Source organism: Kryptolebias marmoratus, linkage group LG22 (assembly GCF_001649575.2).
Source record: "Kryptolebias marmoratus isolate JLee-2015 linkage group LG22, ASM164957v2, whole genome shotgun sequence".
Taxonomy (NCBI): Eukaryota; Metazoa; Chordata; class Actinopteri; order Cyprinodontiformes; family Rivulidae; genus Kryptolebias; species Kryptolebias marmoratus.
Window position 1 is genome coordinate 15,717,928 of NC_051451.1, and position 18,791 is coordinate 15,736,718.

At 35.2% G+C, this 18,791-nt stretch overlaps 2 protein-coding genes across 3 annotated transcripts; both read right to left on the reverse strand.

The window, feature by feature from the left end:
• Window positions 1-1,806: 1,806 nt before the first annotated feature.
• Window positions 1,807-6,908, reverse strand: LOC108243394 (CMRF35-like molecule 8). Its single transcript, XM_037973379.1, has 4 exons — window positions 6,840-6,908; window positions 6,430-6,750; window positions 4,072-4,368; window positions 1,807-3,586 (listed from the first exon to the last, which is right to left on the reverse strand). Exons 1-4 carry the CDS (start codon window positions 6,883-6,885, stop codon window positions 3,450-3,452), a joined length of 801 nt encoding a protein of 266 aa, XP_037829307.1. The 5' UTR covers window positions 6,886-6,908; the 3' UTR covers window positions 1,807-3,449.
• Window positions 6,909-12,806: 5,898 nt separating this feature from the next.
• Window positions 12,807-18,735, reverse strand: LOC108243399. Of its 2 annotated transcripts, XM_017428790.3 has the most exons (11): window positions 18,630-18,735; window positions 18,213-18,533; window positions 17,622-17,906; window positions 16,310-16,630; window positions 15,831-16,127; window positions 15,090-15,177; window positions 14,887-14,981; window positions 14,731-14,765; window positions 13,824-13,880; window positions 13,621-13,692; window positions 12,807-13,256 (listed from the first exon to the last, which is right to left on the reverse strand). In XM_017428790.3, exons 1-11 carry the CDS (start codon window positions 18,673-18,675, stop codon window positions 13,209-13,211), a joined length of 1,665 nt encoding a protein of 554 aa, XP_017284279.1. In that variant the 5' UTR covers window positions 18,676-18,735; the 3' UTR covers window positions 12,807-13,208. The 2 variants fall into 2 exon arrangements, with proteins under 2 accessions (XP_017284279.1, XP_037829306.1); XM_037973378.1 differs by lacking the exon at window positions 16,310-16,630.
• Between the last annotated feature and the right edge of the window lie 56 nt (window positions 18,736-18,791).

Here is an 18,791-nt window from a genome sequence, read left to right on the forward strand (position 1 = left end):
GTCACTAACATCCTCCAGAGTCAATAGCTACAGACCTCCAAACTTCATGTGGCCTTCAGATTAGCTCAAGAACAGTGTGTAGAGAGCTTCATGGAATGGGTTTCCATGGCTGAGCAGCTGCATTCAACCTTTACATAACCAAAGTGCAAAGTTTAATATGTCAGGATTTGGAACTCAGATGGATGAGTCTGCTTTTGTCTCAAGAAGCTGTCAGGAACAATCAGAGAGGCTCCAAAGAGAAGAGGAGAGGTCCTCAATCAGGGGCACCCGACTGGCATTGAAGCCACAGGGGCCCAGTTCAAATCCTCCTCTCTGCCCCACCCCACCACCCTCCCGAGTTAGGTATTTTTGTTTTGGGTCGTCAGGAGCCGTCGCTTGAGGAGGGATTTCTGTCAGAATTTGGGTTTTGTTTGAGTTATTCTTTAAGTTTCTTTTGCATTGATTGGGTTTATTGTTTCTTTTAATTTGTTAATTGGTTGTCTTCATGTTTAGTTTTGTCTTTGAATAGTTTTTGCTCCTTGTGTCTTTTGTATTCCTGTCATCACTTACTTGTCCTCAGCCAATCACCTGTCCGAAGTAATCACTCACCTGTGCCCACTTCTCCAAATTCTCTTCCGTTTTTAAAACCTGGTCATCTCCCTCACTTCCTCACTGGTTCGTTGTCACTCTGATGTGCTGTCCAGTTTCCCTCATGTCTCGCCTCTCATATTGCCTCCAGTCTGGATTTTGTTTGTAAGTCTTTGTCATTTAGTTTTCTGTTGCTGCCACATCAGCCTTTTGTTTCTGTTTTCTTATTTTAAATAAATTGGTTTTCTGTAGGAGCCCTCAGAGTCAGAATGAGTTTGTATATTTGGTTCGCCAAACCTGACAAAATGTCAGATGCAGTGATGTAAAGCATGACGCCACTGGACTCTACGGCAGTGAAGACGGGTTCTCTGGAGGGATGAATCATGCTTCTCTGTCTGAAAATCAGATGGATCAGTCTGGTTTTGGCAGTTGCCAGAAGAATGGTACTTATTTGACTGACTGATATACAAAATAAGTTATGTAAACAACACGTTAAGACACACTGATTTATATGAAATGATACATTTTTATCCATAATTTCCACAAATAAAAACTTTATTGTGCAGTAAAATCTTATAAAACGTTATCTTGTATTAAAACATTTGTTCATATGAGACATCTTTGCAAGTGTAACATTCTTATTTTCTTAGAATATATAGTAAGTAAGTAAGTAAAAATTTATTTGTACAACACATTTCAGCAGCAAAGCATTCAAAGTGCTTTACATCATAAAACATCAGTAGAATCATTGCAACAATCAAAAACATCATTACAGTAATCAAACACATCACACAGTAAATCAACAGAACATTAGAATTATCACATAAAATCATAAAAATCATCGAGCAGATACACTTGATAATCATAAGGAGATGGTCAATATGTAATAAGACATTTGGTTCAGAGCAGCTTTTCACCTGAATTTGTTTGCAGACTACTAATCAAAGGCAGCTCTAAACAGGTGAGTTTTCAGCCTTGATTTAAAGGAATTTAGTGTTTTGGCTGTTTTGCAGTTTTCTGGGAGTTTGTTCCAGATTGATGGTGCATAGAAACTGAAAGCTGCTTCTCCATGTTTGGTTCTGGTTCTGGGGATACAAAGTAGACCAGAACCAGAAGACCTGAGTGTTCTGGAGGGTTGATACGACGATAGTAAGTCTCTGATGTATTGTGGTGCTAGACCGTTCAGTGATTTATAAACTAATAGAAGAATTTTAAAGTCTATTCTCTGAGCTACAGGGAGCCAGTGTAGGGACTTTAAAACCGGGGTTATGTGCTCTATTTTTCTTACAATGTTCATTGTAATTTTATTTTTAGACATTATTTGAAATATCTGTTCTGTTCTGCATAAATGTTAATAGGATTTTATTTTTCTGTAAGACATTTTTATTTTTACTTTTTAATTTGATTTGGGAACAACCTAAATTCCTATGAAACTTGAAAAATCAAAAAGCTCTCTTTCAATCAAGTTATTTTTACAAAATATTTACAATAAGTACACATCACAAATTAATCATTTTACACTTGAAATTTAGACATTCTGTTCTCTACAAACTAACTTAGAGCCACAAAAAACAATAAAAAGAAATAATAGTACACACACTGAGAGGATCAAGTGTTCAATCCCAGCTCCTGCAGCATCTTGAAGCATCCTTGGGCAAAACACTGAATCCCCCCAATATGCCCACTGGTGTATCAGTGAGATTTAAAAGTGCTGTAGAAAGTTTAAAATATATAAGAGAAAAGCACTGCATGAAGGCATGTTTTAATTTTATTCCTCAGTAAACTGAATGCTTATGCATATTCTAAGAAAATGTTGTCAAAGACTTTAAAGACAAATGAGTTCTTGTTTCACTGAACTGTTTTACATTTTTATGCAAGAATGACCTTAAGAAATAGTTCAGAAAGGCAGAATAAGAGGAAGCCAGACAAAAGGAAGTAACAGAAACGAAAAGCTTCAGATATAAAGGATTAACACTTTTTCTCATGGTAAGTAGCTGCTCTGTGTGCTACACCCTTTTTGTTTGCTTCATCCTGTTGAAATAGAGAAAATATGATGATTATGATGATCATCTGGCTGCTGGAGAGCAGTGCATGTAGGCAACTGAGCAGGTACATGACATGAGGGATTTTGCTGCAGGCAGGTGCATCCAATGTTCTGATTGTAGGGTGGGGGAAACAGACAGGAGCAGGCAGATGGGCCAAAATCATAACAGAACCCCCTAATATGCCCACTGGTGTATCAGTGAGAATATAAAAGTCCTGTAGAAAGTGTAAAATATAAAGGAAAAGCACATTTCAATATTATCTATTGAATTGAATGCTCATAAGTATTCTAATGCATAAAAAAAGGAAGTCAGACAAAAGGCAGTAACAGAAAAAAAAACTTAATATATAAAAGTAAAGCATTTTGATGCTGATAAGTTGCTGCTCTTTCTGCTACATTCTTTAAGTTTCCCTCATCCTATTTAAAGAGAGAAAATATGATGATTAGAAAGAGAAAATATGATGATTAGAAAGAAGAACCAAAGACTGAGAAGCTAACAGATGAGTTAAAGTCAGTATCTGAAAACTTTAACACATTTTATACAACTTCAAAAACTCCTACAGATAAAGTCACAACACACAATCTGTAGGATGAAATACTGAACACAAAGACCAGCATGTGAGTTAAAAGTGAAATATTTTTATGTAGATAAATCCTGTTTGAAACATTCATTAAAACATTTCACAAATGCAAAGAAACATCTGAGCTAAGGTCTCTTTCTTTGAGCAACACTTACCCATTTTGAGTTGTTAAATCTTTTTGACATATTCTATGAAAGGGGAAAAAAAGTTGTTGTCAATTATTCAACATATTAAGTACAATCATTTAAATCTAAAATTTAAAACACTGATGTTGAACAGAGGTACATGTAAACCTCAGACTTACTCAATGTTCCCAAAACTACCAGGACCACAAAACCAAACAGGATCAACAGACTCAGACGGATCATGAAACTCTTCAGGTGAACAGAAGCTACTGTGGAGAAATGCAACAACATCTCATTTAAATTTGCATGTAGAGCCGTATGGTTTGAATCACAATAAAGTTCTCAGACCAGTTAAATGAGCCGTTTGTATGAAAGATTTTTTGCTTTACTGTAAAGAAAACAATCAATGCATAAGATATAAAAAGTAAAGAGTTATTAAGTAGTTCAGCTTTCACCAGACTATATCATTTTAAGAGAACACTTTTATTTTTACAAAAGTGTAATAAAAAACCTTTAAAGTATAATATAAAGGTGTGTGTTTTAAACAAATTATTCAAACAACATTTTCAACACTTTATTTTAGGCATGTAGGACTCTGTAGGACAAAAGTTTTACTGTAAAAAATGACAAAATCATTTTCTATTTTTGTCTATTTCGACTCAGTTCCCATGACAGAACTAGGACACACCTGATAAATGTTGTTACTGAGACTGGTTCATGTTAATCATTTTATCAAGCATTTGTAATCTCTTACCTGTAGGTTTTTCAGTCACAGTTAGGTGTACTGGCATCTGAAAGTCTCCTTTGACACAGTAATACCAACCACTGCTCTCTTGTCTCAGTTCACTCAGAGTCACACTGAATACATTATTGATGCTAGTGTTCAGAGTTACTCTTGTTCCATCTATTAATCCAGATTGGTTTGTCACACAGTTGCTTCCCATCTTACACCATTTCATCTCTCCAGAGGAGTTGTAGTTGCAGTTTATGGTGATGTTTTCTTCAATAAATCCTGTCACCTCCTGATTATCCACATACAGACTGGGTGGACCTTAATGGGAGAAAACAAATAATGCTGAATGTAGTGGCGATTGTCTGTCAAACCAAAAATACTATTACAAATTCAATCCATGTGCCACTGCTGCACTGTGGTGATGTTTCCTCTTATGCAGGCAAAGGAAGTCCAATGTCCAAAACTTGAAGGTTGCATTTGTTATGGTTTATTTTTCCTGTTTGGCAAGCAATAACAATCATCAAGTTTTTCCACTGTTTCCATGCTGCTTCTCCTGCTCTGATCCCAACCCCAGTGTATGCTGGTCCTATACAAGTCACTATATTTATAATAAATGGCCCCACAGCTCTTCCTGTCTAACTTAGAAAACTCAACAAAAAGAGAAAAAATATGTAAAATAAACAATAATAACCTACAAATAAACCTTATAAATAACCCCAAAATATAAAGTAAACTAAGAATAAATTTTAACAAAATTCAAAATAATAAAAAATAAAGAATAAATAGCTCCATCACTGAAGATAAAACTGTTAATAATCATCAGACGTCACATACTCTCATTTGCTTTGACTGACTTTAATATGAGAGATTACAAGTTCTCTTTTTATCATTAAAATGACTTTTCTTTAACTTTCTTTCTTTGAAAGAATTTGAAGTGTGCATATTAAAAAGAAGACCATTACTGTTGGTGACTGACAGGTGAAATAAGTGACCAATATCAGAAGCTTTATCGGTCTTCACAGCACACCAGTAATGAGTGTTTTTAACAGTCAGCTCCTTAATGGTCACAGTGAAGATTGTTTGTTGGTTCTTCTCAGAGACTGAATATTCTTGAGGTATTTGTTGTATGTTTTTCGTTTTGGCAGATAAGCAGAAAGACCGTGATTCAGCTTCACATAAATATTTCACATTGTTTCTGTATTATGAGTCGTAGAGACAGGGAACAGAGACTGAAGCTCCAGCTTTCACTGATACATTACTGACTTCATTTATGTTGTAAATTTCGGTGGGAAAACAAAGACAAAAGAACAAAAAGACAGCTATAAACATTTAAAGAAAGTGTCTTTAAGATACCTGTATTTCATATCACAATTTTACCATTTTCATTTTCATTTTTTAAGATGACACAAACATTTTTGCAAATAACAACAAGCAGTTAAACAAGAGGAAAATGATAAAACGTCTAATATTATTGCAGCCGAATAAACTAAGCAGCAGGAGCAAATGGTACACCATAACACTGACCAACTTCTAGTTTTGTCAGTGTGTTAGATATTGGGTAAAAGCCACATCTTTGATTTTGATCAAAGCTCTTCTCAGTATTTTTATTTAGATTTGGTAAAGGCCTAAGTCTAACACAAACAATGGATGTAATTTGGCTAAATATGTGTTTTTATTTCAGAAAAGAGAGGTTTTCTCAGTTGCTTAAAAAATAACATTGCATGAACCAAACTAAAAGCCTAGCATTCCTTGAAGGAATGCATATTACATATTTGGTCAAATCCTAAAAATAACATTATGCACAATCTCAGGTGATATCATGAGATGTCATGTTCAAAGTATGTGTTGGGAATGACTCTCAGCTACTACCGCAACATATTTTAGCTTGAGATCTGTAAAATTACCTGGGTTGGTTGTAGCCATTTTTGCTCTGGCTAATGTGGAAAAGCTGTGGCAGCCATCTTGAATTGGATCGACTCCAAGAGTAAATCAGTTGTACATGCATATCCAATTATTACTTTCTATAAGTGTCTTTAAACTCTGGCCAGAGATGTTTTGGTAACAGACAGCCAGAAATATAATTTTCTGCTGTTGTTTTTCAGTGGCAGGCAATCAGAATGTACCAGGACACTCCAGATAAATGAAGGACACTGTGGTCGTTTGATGAGATTCATTTTAGGCCAGTGGCAAATAACAAGGTGATTAAGGGCCAATACCGGGCACAGCCAGAAACACCTCCTGAATAAGTTTTACTGTCAATAATTTTGTAATACAATAAAACTTTGCCTGCAAAATGTATGTCTTGTGTAGGCATTTTTCTTAGAAATATTTAGTAGGCCTATAAGCAGTAACTTTTACTATGACAAAAAATTGTCTTACCTGCAGTTTCTGACAAGTAAAATTGCTCTCCGACGTCAGCACCAAGTTCAAGCTCCACAAAACACCAGTAAAAAGTGTTTTTGTCAGCCAGCTCTTGTATAGTCACAGTGAAGATTGTTTGAGTTTTGTCATCCGAAATTGAATACTTTTGTGAATTTTGTGGTGTGTTTGTTTTTATTTCATATGAGCAGGAAGCCCATGTATATCCTTTACATAAATATTTCACATTGTTTCTGTATTTTGCTTCATAGAGACAGGGGATAGTGACTGGAGCTCCAGCCTTCACAGAAACTTGTCTGACTGTCTTGATGCTGTGGATTCCTGTGAAAAGAACACAATATTTCAAGAATGCAATTAGTGACTTGTACATTATTTCTTTCAAAATCTCATTAAACTCAGATGTCACTAACCTGTTATGAGTGCTAGAATAAGAAGAATCCTCAGAGGAACAGCCATACTGATGAGAGAGCAGTAACAACAAGAACTGGTGCACAGCTGCACTGACTTTTCACTTCCTCTTTTATTGATAAATGCTGCCTGTAAGGTGTCAGTGTGTCATTTACGTGGTAAGAGCCACGCCCTAATTTAGATGGAGGGATTTCACTGATTGGGCCAAAAATCTTGATTCGGCACAGACTCTGTTATTTTGAATAAACTCTCACTGTTCAAGAATAACTTATGTCTGTAAAGCCATTTCTTTGATCATTACATTGCTGCTGCAATTATGAATACCCAGAAGAACGTCCACCATTTGAAGACACTTCGCATCCCTCTGACTTTTCTCAACTGCACACCAGAAATAGTCCTCCTCGTCTGTCAGCTCATGTATTGTCACAGTGAAGACACTTTGCTTTGTGTCATCAGAAATGAAAAAGTTTTTAGAGACAATTGTTTGCTTTGTTTCAATCACATTTTTGCAAGGCCGCCATTTTTTCCCTTTACACAAGTACTTTACAATGTTTTTGTATTTCTGCTCGTAGAGACAAGGGATGGAGACGGAGCCTCCAGCCTTGACTGGCACTTCCATCACTGTTTGAATTCCACAGTGAATTCCTAAAAAATGACCAAGAAATTCAGTGATGCCTTCAAATGCAATGTGTCACAATAAAGTTCATATGTTAAAGCTAACATTTCTTTCCCATTTTATTTTTAATTTTTTTTATAAAACATGAATGTAAACAGACACAATATCATTATTAACTTTAGTGACACATCCCCTTAAGGCTCATTTCCCACAGGTCCAGTGAATATGAGACGAAGAACAACGGAAGATCTCATTTTTTCTCCAGCAGATGTCAGTGTATGAGTCCTAATCTAGTTTCAGTCATTGTACCTCAGTCTGAGTTACTTCCTCATTATTAACCCTTTACAGTCACCAGTGTCTCCTAAAGAGAGTCTGGCAAAGGGTGAAAACAAAGAGTGAGAACATTGTGAGTTCTTTGTGACCTGATCTCTCTGTTCTGTTACCCTTTTCCTCCGTCAGAAGTCAGGTTTATTTGTTTAAAGCAGCATCAAGCGTGACCTTTTTTAATCTGGCTTTTAAGAGAATTTATTTGAAATAAATTGTTACATTTTTATTAACTGCTACACTTTAGATCATAGATTTGTATTTAATTTGTATTTACTTTGTTAACGCCCCTGCTTATTTTAGTTCATTTTAAAAGCTGATATTGCATTTAGCTCTGAAATAAAATACATTTTTCTATTCATTTCTTTCTTTCTTTTTAATTGCTTGTCTTCATTATTTTTACACAGTATTGTTTTATGCATTTCTTGGTCCCACACAAATTAGCTGAAGTGGGAGAGATACTGCCAAACGAAAAGGAACTAAATAATCAATTTTTCCAAAGTTTCCACTATGTTGGATCATCCTTGGGTAAAACACTGAAGCTGTAATGCACTTGGACAGAACCCATAACACCAGGAGGTAATGTTAGTGAATTTATTTAAATAACAGGTGGAACACAGGGATACACCAGCAGCTGGATCAGGAACCTCTGAAATGGAGAAGACAGGTTAGTGACTGCTGAAGAGCCAGATGGATAGAACTCATAAATAAAGCCACTAACCTTTTCAAAGTTCGAAAGAGCTGTGAGATCCTGAGGTGGGGTTCTTTTAATCCTGGGGACAGTGCTGGCGAGTGTGTGAGGACGTCACAACAGGGCAATGACTGACTGAGGCAGGCAATGAGTTATTGGAGGCAGGCAGCTTTGAAATATTGAACGCAAAGACCAGCATGTGAGGAAAGAGTGAAACATATTTATGTAGATAAATCCTGTTTGAAACATTTCACAAAAACAAAGAAACATCTGAGCTAAGGTCTGTTCCTTTGAGCAACACTTACCCATTTTGAGTTGTTAAATCTTTTTGACATATTCTATGAAGGGGAACAAAATCTGTTGTCAGTTATTTAACATATATAGTACAATCATTTAAATCTAAATTTTAAAACACTGAAGTTGAACAGAGGTACATGTAAACCTCAGACTTACTCAATGTTCCCAAAACTACCAGGACCACAAAACCAAACAGGATCAACACACTCAGACAGATCATGAAACTCTTCAGGTGAACAGAAGCTACTGTGGAGAAATGCAACAACATCTCATTTAAATTTGCATGTAGAGCTGTATGATTTGAATCACAACAAAGTTCTCATTGTCACACCGAAGATGGTTTGATTTCTGTCATCAGAAAGCCCTGGTTTGTGCTGTAATCAAATTAGTGAATATATATGCCAGACTCAGTGTTTTAGTTTTACTTTTAAAAATGAATTCACAAGTATTGCTGCAAAAACATTACTTCAAATAAAATTATAAAACCAATTCAGAAAGCCGTGTACCTGCCTGTCTGTCTGTTTAGTTTAATCCAGTTAAAGTTAAAAATACTCTCATTTCGGGTGGAGGTTGGTGTGGAGGCATTAATTTCTCGGATTTTTTATGAGACACAACCTCAACCCGCAAAAGGGAGAACAAAGGCAACAACTTTGTGCAAAAAAAAAAATAAAATTACAATAAATGTTGAGCAACATATAGCCTATCTGTAAGACCAGTTGTGACTTTTGTGAGGTAATTAATTCAGGAAATTAATGTCCACCCCACTAAAATGTATGCTCAGGAGCTGCTACTGGGACAGAGACTGAAGCTCCAGCTTTCACTGATACATTACTGACTTCATTTATGTTGTAAACATCAAAAAACACAAAAAACACCAAAAAACAAAACAAAACAAAAAACATTAACAGTGATTATCAGCTACATATGTTCCATATCAGAATTATATTATGAAAAGAAATTGAAATGACACACTTGTACATTTTTACAAATAAAAACTAAAACAAACATTTAAATCAAAAGGAGAAATAATAAAATGTCTAATATGATTGCAGCCGAATAAACTAAGCAGCAGGAGCAAATGTTACACCATAACACTGACCAACTTCTAGTTTTGTCAGTGTGTTAGCTGTTGGGTAAAAGCCACATCCTTAATTTTGATCAAAGCTCTTCTCAGTATTTTCATTTAGATTTGGTAAAGGCCTAAGTTTAACATAAACAATAGATGTAATTTAGCTAAATATGTGTTTTATTACACAAAAGGAAAGTTTTCTCTGTTACCTAAAAAAACTAACATTTCATTGCATGAACCAAACTAAAAGCCTAGCATTCCTTGAAGGAATGCATATTGCTTATTTGGTGAAATCCTAAAAATAACATTTTGCACAATCTCAGGTGATATCATGAGATGTCATGTTCAAAGTATGTGTTGGGAATGACTCTCAGCTACTACCGCAACAACTATTAGCTTGAGATCTGTAAAATTACCTGGGTTGGTTGTAGTATTTTTTGTGCTGGCTAATGTTGAGTAGCTGTGGCAGCCATCTTGAATTGGATCGACTCCAAGAGTAAATCAGTTGTACATGCATATCCAATTATTACTTTCTATAAGTTCCATTAAACACTGGCCAGTGGTACATGAGATGTTTTGGTAACAGACAGCCAGAAATATAATTTCCTGCTGTTGTTTTTCAGTGGCAGGCAATCAGCGTGTACCAGGACACTCCAGATAAATGAAGGACACTGTGATCATTTGATGATATTCATTTTAGGGCCAAAACCAGCCTTGGATCCATATACCTCTGCAGACAAATAAATGACAAACTACATAGGAAGTCTGTAATCTCTTACCTATAGGTTTTTCAGTCACAGTTAGGTGTACTGGCATCTGAAAGTTTCCTTTGACACAATAATACCAACCACTGCTCTCTGGACTCAGTCCACTCAGAGTAACACTGAATACATTTTTCATGCTCGTGTTCAGAGTTATTCTTGTTCCATCTATTGATCCAGATGTTCCTGTCACACAGTTGCTGTTCAGTTTACACCATTTCATGGCTCCAGAGATTGTGTAGTGACAGTTTATGGTGATGTTTTCTCCAATAAATCCTATCACTGTCTGATTATCCACATACAGACTGGGTGGACCTTGATGGGAAACAAAAACACAGAACATATAATTGTTGACAGTCATCGGTCTTCACATAATTCATATAAGCTTTGACAATAAAATTATAAAATACATGTTTCTTGTAAATTTAAAATCTTGTTTATTTGTTTTTCTTCTTTTACTTATTCAGGTTTTGGAACACCTCCTGACACCACACACAAGTTTTACTAGCAATAAGTTTAGAATACAAAATATTTTTCCTGCAAAATTAATACCATATGTAGACATTTTTTCTTATAAATAGGTAATAAAAGCCGTAGTTTTTATGAATACAAAGAATTGTCTTACCTGTAGTTCCTGACAGGTAAAATCTCTCTCCGACATCACCACCACCATCAATCTCCACAATACACCAGTAATAAGTGTTTTTGTCAGCCAGCTCTTTTATAGTCACAGTGAAGATTGTTTGAGTTTTGTCATCCGAAATTGAATAGATTTGTGAATTTTGTGGTGTGTTTGTTTTTATTTCATATGAGCAGGAAGCCCATGTATATCCTTTACATAAATATTTCACATTGTCTCTGTATTTTGCTTTGTTTGTGTTTTTTAATTTTTCGTTGCTGCCATGTCGGCCTTTTGTTTTTGTTTTCTTATTTTAAATAAATTCGTTTTTTGGATCTCACGATGAGTCTGCAATTTGGGTTTGCCTCAGTAACCTCACCTGACAAAAATAACATTGTCATTTCTATTTGCAGATTCAAAAGGTTTCTATAAAATGTTTTTGTTTTTTCTGTAAAAGAAAACAACAAATGCAAAAGATCCAATTAAAATTAAGTTGACTTTAAGTAGGTTACCATTCTTTAGACTTCATCATTTTCAGATCATATCTAACACAGACCAGCGATGACTCACTCTTAGTTTTTTTTTATGCTAATAATGAGATGTCATTGTGTTAGCTGTTTACTAAGCACCACTTCCCTAATTTTGATCACAGTTTCTATTACTATTTTCATCCAAATAAGGCAAAAACAATGTATCTATTTTACATAAATATGTATTTCTGATACACAAAAAGAAGGGTTTCTCTTTTACCTATAAAATGAACATATCTTTGCACAAACCAAACTGAAAACCTGGCATTTCTTGAAGTAACACATATCACCCACTGCCTAGCATCATCTCATGTTGAGAAATCAAAAAGTTGTAGCTACTTTGATCAAACCTTGAAATTATTATGATCAGTATCAAGTTATATTACGGGATGTCATGCTCAGAGTATGTGTTGAGATAGACTTTCAGAAACTAAAACACATTATCATTATGTCCTGATCTGTGCATTACTGTCTGTCAGATACCCTGCTGAGACTCCTCACAATATGCTTAGGGTTTCTAAGGTGGTGGAGGATGGCAGGGCTGTTACTGTCGGACTTCCAGATACAGACTGACAAACAGGTGATGACTAACCAACCAGACATTGTGGTGATACATAAGATACATAAGAAAGCAGTAGTGGTAGATGTAGCAGTCCCAATCGATTGTAACACCATAAAGAAAGAGAACGAGAAGCTTGAGAAATACCAAGGGCTGAAAGAGGAAATAGAAGCTGTAGAGAGTCAAGGCCTCAGTGGTATCAGTGGACATCAGAGCACTCGGTGCTATGACCCCCAAACTGGAAGAGTGGCTCCAACAGATCCCAGGAACAACCTCAGAGATCTCTGTCCAGAAGACTGCAGTCCTGGGAACAGCTAAGATACTGAGTAAAGCCCTCAAGCTCCCAGGCCTCTGGTAGAGGACCTGAGCTTGAAGTAAAAAAAATCCAAAGAACTCGAAACATTAGATTTACTACATGAGTAGTAATATTCTTCTGTTAAATAATAAAAAAGCTTAAAGTGTAAACATAAATAAATCATTGAACTACTTTTCTTTTTCTCATTTATTTTGAAATTTTTTACAAAAATGTTTTGTTGTCAATATGCTCAAATTTAAAGCAATAGGAAAAAGCAAACATCCATTCAAACAAAGGGCAGTTTTACTTGTATAGAAATTTTCTTTTGACTTTTTGAATGCTTCTAAATAATGAAAACAAAGTCTCCTATAAATAGTACAAATAAAACAACTATTAAACTAAAAATGTGGTACAGAATGTAGATCAATGCACTAAAGGCTATTAATCAGTTTTTCACTAAAAAGATTTGTGTCTAAGCTGAAATAAAAATTTGAAACAGTTCAAAAAACAGAAAGGAAAAAAAAAACAGGAAGAAGGTTTTAGAACTCATCACCAAATAAGATGAGTAAATGATGCAGAACAGAAGAAGCAACATTTAAATAGTTTCCTTCTAGAAAGTCAATGAGCTGTATGTAAGATCTGTAACATTGTCTTCACTCTGTTGAAAGAGAAACAAACGCAGCATTTAGAAAAGAGAAACCAAAACTGATAAGAGTTCCTCACAGTAACAATAATTACATTGAAATAAATATTTGATGACAAAAACTGCTTAAAATGACAATGTTATTAATGTTTTATTTGACTGTTCTTGTTTAAAATGCAAGTTTCTGCATATTTTTCACCTATTTTTGCAACCTATTCATTTCCTTTTTACAAGCAGACAGGAGCATAGAGGTTAAAGCATTATTTACCATAATACAAATATTGCAGTTTGCCCCTATCAAAAAGACAGTAGAAAATAAATGACTGAGTTCCAAGCTAGTAAAAAATAAAGTCACTGTGGTGGAGCTTAGAGTATTTACCCTTTTCACACTTTGCTGCTTTCTAACCACACAGCTGTAGGTCACGTTTTCATCCATGTCAGCGTTCAAACCCTGTGGTTAAAAACAAGTGTGGGAGAGAACACAAAAAAAGACAGTACTGACAGACTTGTTAACAGCACTGGATCTGAGACAAGAAAAAAGAATCCACTTAAATTGTTGGACAGTTTGTAGGCTAGGTTTACCTGAGCCACCTTTCTTTTCTTGAAGCTAACATCAGAGTAAGTTACCTCCTCCTCAGGCTGAAGAACGAGAAAAACAAAACACATCTTTAAGTGCTTTACCAAACTTTGCTTTGTGCAACTTCATAAATACATCCATCATTAGGGTTAGAGAATGTTACAAATCATAATACAATTGTGTTTTATCACAAAGATGACACAAAGATGTACAGTCATCTTTGTATCAAGTTTCTGGCACAAGTAATAAGATCCAAGATAACCACCACAGCTAATTAACCTTAGTAAACATAAAATGATTAAAAGTTAACCAAAGTCAATCAAAGACATTGAGCTAAAATTTGATATGGCAATAGCTGAGACTCATCCCTAACACAGAGAAGTGTGTAGTTTGTGTGTAGAAGTACTGAAGTTTGAGTGCTACACATTGTGCAGACATTAAATCATAGAGTCAACCCTGTCTGTTTAGTAAAATATCTCATGAACTCCTGGACAGATTTTTTATAAACCTCCCAGAAAGTAATCATTGGGTGTACATCTACAACTGATTGGCTTTTAGATCCATCTCAATTCAAGATGGTGGGTACTAGACATTAGGGAAAAACAAAAAATGGTGAGGACTCTGTCAAGTTTGCAGATATTGAGCTACAATTTGATGAAGTAGTTGTTGAAAGTTACTCCCAACCCATCATATAATTGCTAACAGATTGTCTTGAGATCTCACACTTTGGATCGCCTTGTTGCTGAGAAGTGCTATATAAATAAATCTCACTTCACTTCACTTCACAAAATTGCCTGAACTTGAAACTTGAGCATAACATTAATTTCAAGGTTTGACTAAAACAGCTATAGCTCTGTCATTCCTCATCTTAAGATAATCTTAGTTTTATTCCATCATTTGAGCGTCACTCACCGATTCTGTGGTTGTTGAATCTGCTGGTGCCTGCTCTGGTACAAAGAAAAGAGCTTTTACTTCATCAATGTCATCATGTACATCAGCTTATATTTAAACTGAAAATAAAAGATGTATGCACAAATTCATTAAACAAGCAGGTTCAGGAAGACTTACTGTGTTTTATTATAAACCAGATGAACAAGACTACGACTACAATGACGATTAATAGACTCAGAGGGATGATGAGGCTGGTTAGGTTTGGAGGCAATCTGAAACACAGATAAGATACAGATACAGTGTAAGGTAAGTCTAATAAAGGAAGATAAAACACTGTTTGAATTAAACATATTATGTGCAGCATATTGAAGATTTCTGACCTGTTTTGTTCATTTCCAGCATGTGTTATAGTTTTCTCCTGGGTGTTAAAGGCTCCGTTTTCTGTAACAGTACCAGTTGTGGCTACAACTGAAAATAATATCATTAACATTAGTTGGTTCATTTGACAGTTCCTGCATAAAAAAAGCCTATTATCAAGTAGGATTGTATCACAAGACTTACAAATGGTTCAAAATGTAGGGAGACCTAACTGAAACTCTGAACCTGCATTGATGTTGAAAATAATAATTTAGCAGTTAGCCAATGATCATGTTTTTATAACACTATGAAAATATATAGATAGTTGATTTTAAAAGTATCTGAACATTTTGATATCATTTAATTCTTTTATTCTTATCTTATATTATTATCAAACTTATTCCTAATGATGTAAAAAACTAACTGCATAATGAACATTCACATACAAAGTGTGTATGGAGAATAAGATTTGAAATAGATTTGTTTTAAAGTTTTCTTTTTTTTTCTTGTCCAAACTATTATGATGCCAAAAACTATAAGCTGGCTACCTGGCCAAAAGGACCGTTTCTTTTTATAAATTCCTAGTTAAACTTAAATTCATTTAATCTGTTTCAAAGCAAAGTAAATATAACAAATCAGGACAAAACTGATAAATGTCAGTACTTGTCACTGTTTCAGGATATTGGATTGGTTGATATTTGCAGAAAACAAAACAGATTTTTGCCCCAAATACTTGAGCCTCCCTAAAACAGGTAATCTCTTACCTGTAGGTTTTTCAGTCACAGTTAGGTGTACTGGCATCTGAAAGTCTCCTTTGACACAGTAATACCAACCACTGCTCTCTGGTCTCAGTTCACTCAGAGTCACACTGAATACATTATTGATGCTAGTGTTCAGAGTTACTCCTGTTCCATCTATTGATCCAGATGTTCCTGTCACACAGGTGCCGTTCAGTTTACACCATTTCATCTCTCCAGAGGTTGTGTAGTGACAGTTTATGGTGATGTTTTCTCCAATAAATCCTGTCACCTCCTGATTATCCACATACAGACTGGGTGGACCTTAATGGGAAACAAATAAAGAAGAACATAAAACTGTTAATAATCATCAGACGTCACACAGTCATCATTTAATTGTATAATGAGAGACTACAAGTGGTCCTTTTGTCAGCTAAATAAATTTTCTTTAAACATTATTTCTCTGGAAGAATTTGAAGTGTGAATAATACAGAGAAGACTCTTACTGTTGGTGACTGACAGGTGAAATAAGTGACCAATATCAGAAGCTTTATCGGTCTTCACAGCACACCAGTAATGAGTGTTTTTAACAATCAGCTCTTTAATGGTCACAATGAAGATGGTTTGATGGTTCTTCTCAGAGAATGAATATTCCTGAGATATTTCTTGTACGTTTTTCTTTGTGGCAGATGAGCAGGAAGACCGTGATTCAGCTTCACATAAATATTTCACATTGTTTCTGTATTTTGAGTCGTAGAGACAGGGAACAGAGACTGAAGCTCCAGCTTTCACTGATACATTACTGACTTCATTTATGTTGTAAATTTCTGTGGGAAAACAAAGACAAAAGAACAAAGAGACAGCTATAAACATTTACAGTAAGGGTCTTTAAAATACATATTCTTCATATCACAATTTTTACGTTCTTCATTTTAGTTTTAAAAAGATTTAAATTAACACGTGTACATTTTTGTAAATGACAACAGCAACAAATATTAAGACAAAAGGAAAATAATAAAAATGCATAATATGATCTCAGCCAAAAAAGACAGCAGTAACAGTAACATGAACTATTACACCACAACACTGACCCACTTCTAGTTTTTTTTCGGTTTCTTTTGTTTTTTTTTGTTATTTGTAAGCCATCAGTGTGTTAGCTACTGGGTAAAAGCCACATCCTTTTTTTTGATCAAAGCTCTTCTCAGTCTTCTCAAGGCCTAAGTTTAACATAAACAATTGATGTAATTTTGCTAAATATGTGTTTTTGTTACAGAAAAGGGAAGTTTTCTCTGTTACCTTAAAAAATTAACATTGCATGAACCAAACTAAAAGCCTGGCATTCCTTGAAGGAATACATATTGCACATTTGGTCAACCTTAAAAATAACATTATGCACAATCTCAGGTGATATCACGAGATGTCATGTTCAAAGTATGTGTTGAGAATGACTCTCAGCTCCTACCACATCTATTTTTAGTATGAGATCTGTGAAATTAACTACAGTATTTTCTGGACTATAAGGTGCACTTAAAATCCTTCAATTATCTTAAAAAACGACAGTGCACCTTATAATCCGGAGCGCCTTATATATGTAAGAAGACAAAATGTTTTTGTTAAACTACAAAGCTGCACCGCTTGCTGCATTAAGGCTCAGTTAAAGTTGCAGGGCTTCACGCATGGCGTGCAGACCTGATCGAGCGCTGTAGGCATTTATACTTGACGATGACGTCGGTGCAGTGTCGTTTTGTGAGTTTTGAACCGTTTGGCCTCTGCAGACAAATAAATGGCAAACTACATAGGAAGTCTGTAATCTCTTACCTATAGGTTTTTCAGTCACAGTTAGGTGTACTGGCATCTGAAAGTTTCCTTTGACACAGTAATACCAACCACTGCTCTCTGGTCTCAGTTCACTCAGAGTCACTGTGAATCTGTCAGCTCTGTCCTTCAGAGTTACTCTTGTTCCATCTATTGATCCAGATGTTCCTGTCACACAGTTGCTGTTCAGTTTACACCATTTCATGGCTCCAGAGATTGTGTAGTGACAGTTTATGGTGATGTTTTCTCCAATAAATCCTGTCACTGTCTGATTATCCACATACACACCTTGATGGGAAACAAAAACACAGAACATATAATTGTTGACAGTCATCGGTCTTCACATAATTCATATAAGCTTTGACAATAAAATTATAAAATACATGTTTCTTGTAAATTTTAGATCTGTATAAGTGTTTCCACTTTTACTTTTTCAGCTGTTGGAACCCCTCCTGACTCGACATATAAGTTTAGCTTCCAAAAATGTTAGAATTTTGTTTTCCTGCAAAATTGATGACTTGTGTAGATATTTTTCATCTAAAAAAGCAGTAATAGCAGTTGTCTCTTTTTTTTGATACAGAAAATTTATCTTACCTGTAGTTTCTGACAGGTAAAAGTACTCTTTGACATCAGCACCACCATCAATCTCCACAATACACCAGTAATAAGTGTTTTTGTCAGCCAGCTCTTTTATAGTCACAGTGAAGATTGTTTGAGTTTTGTCATCCGAAATTGAATAGATTTGTGAATTTTGTGGTGTGTTTGTTTTTATTTCATATGAGCAGGAAGCCCATGTATATCCTTTACATAAATATTTCACATTGTCTCTGTATTTTGCTTCATAGAGACAGGGGATAGTGACTGGAGCTCCAGCCTTCACAGAAACTTGTCTGACTGTCTTGATGCTGTGGATTCCTGTAAAAAGTACACAATATTTTTAACAATACATTTAGTGTCTCTGATGTATACATTTTATGTTTAAATATCTCATTAAAATCAGATGTCACTAACCTGGTATGAGTGTTAGAATAAGAAGAATCCTCAGAGGAACAGCCATACTGATGAGAGAGCAGTAACAACAAGAACTGGTGCACAGCTGCACTGACTTTTCACTTCCTCTTTTATTAATAAATGCTGCTTATAAGCTGTCAGTGTGTCATTTATGTGGTAAGA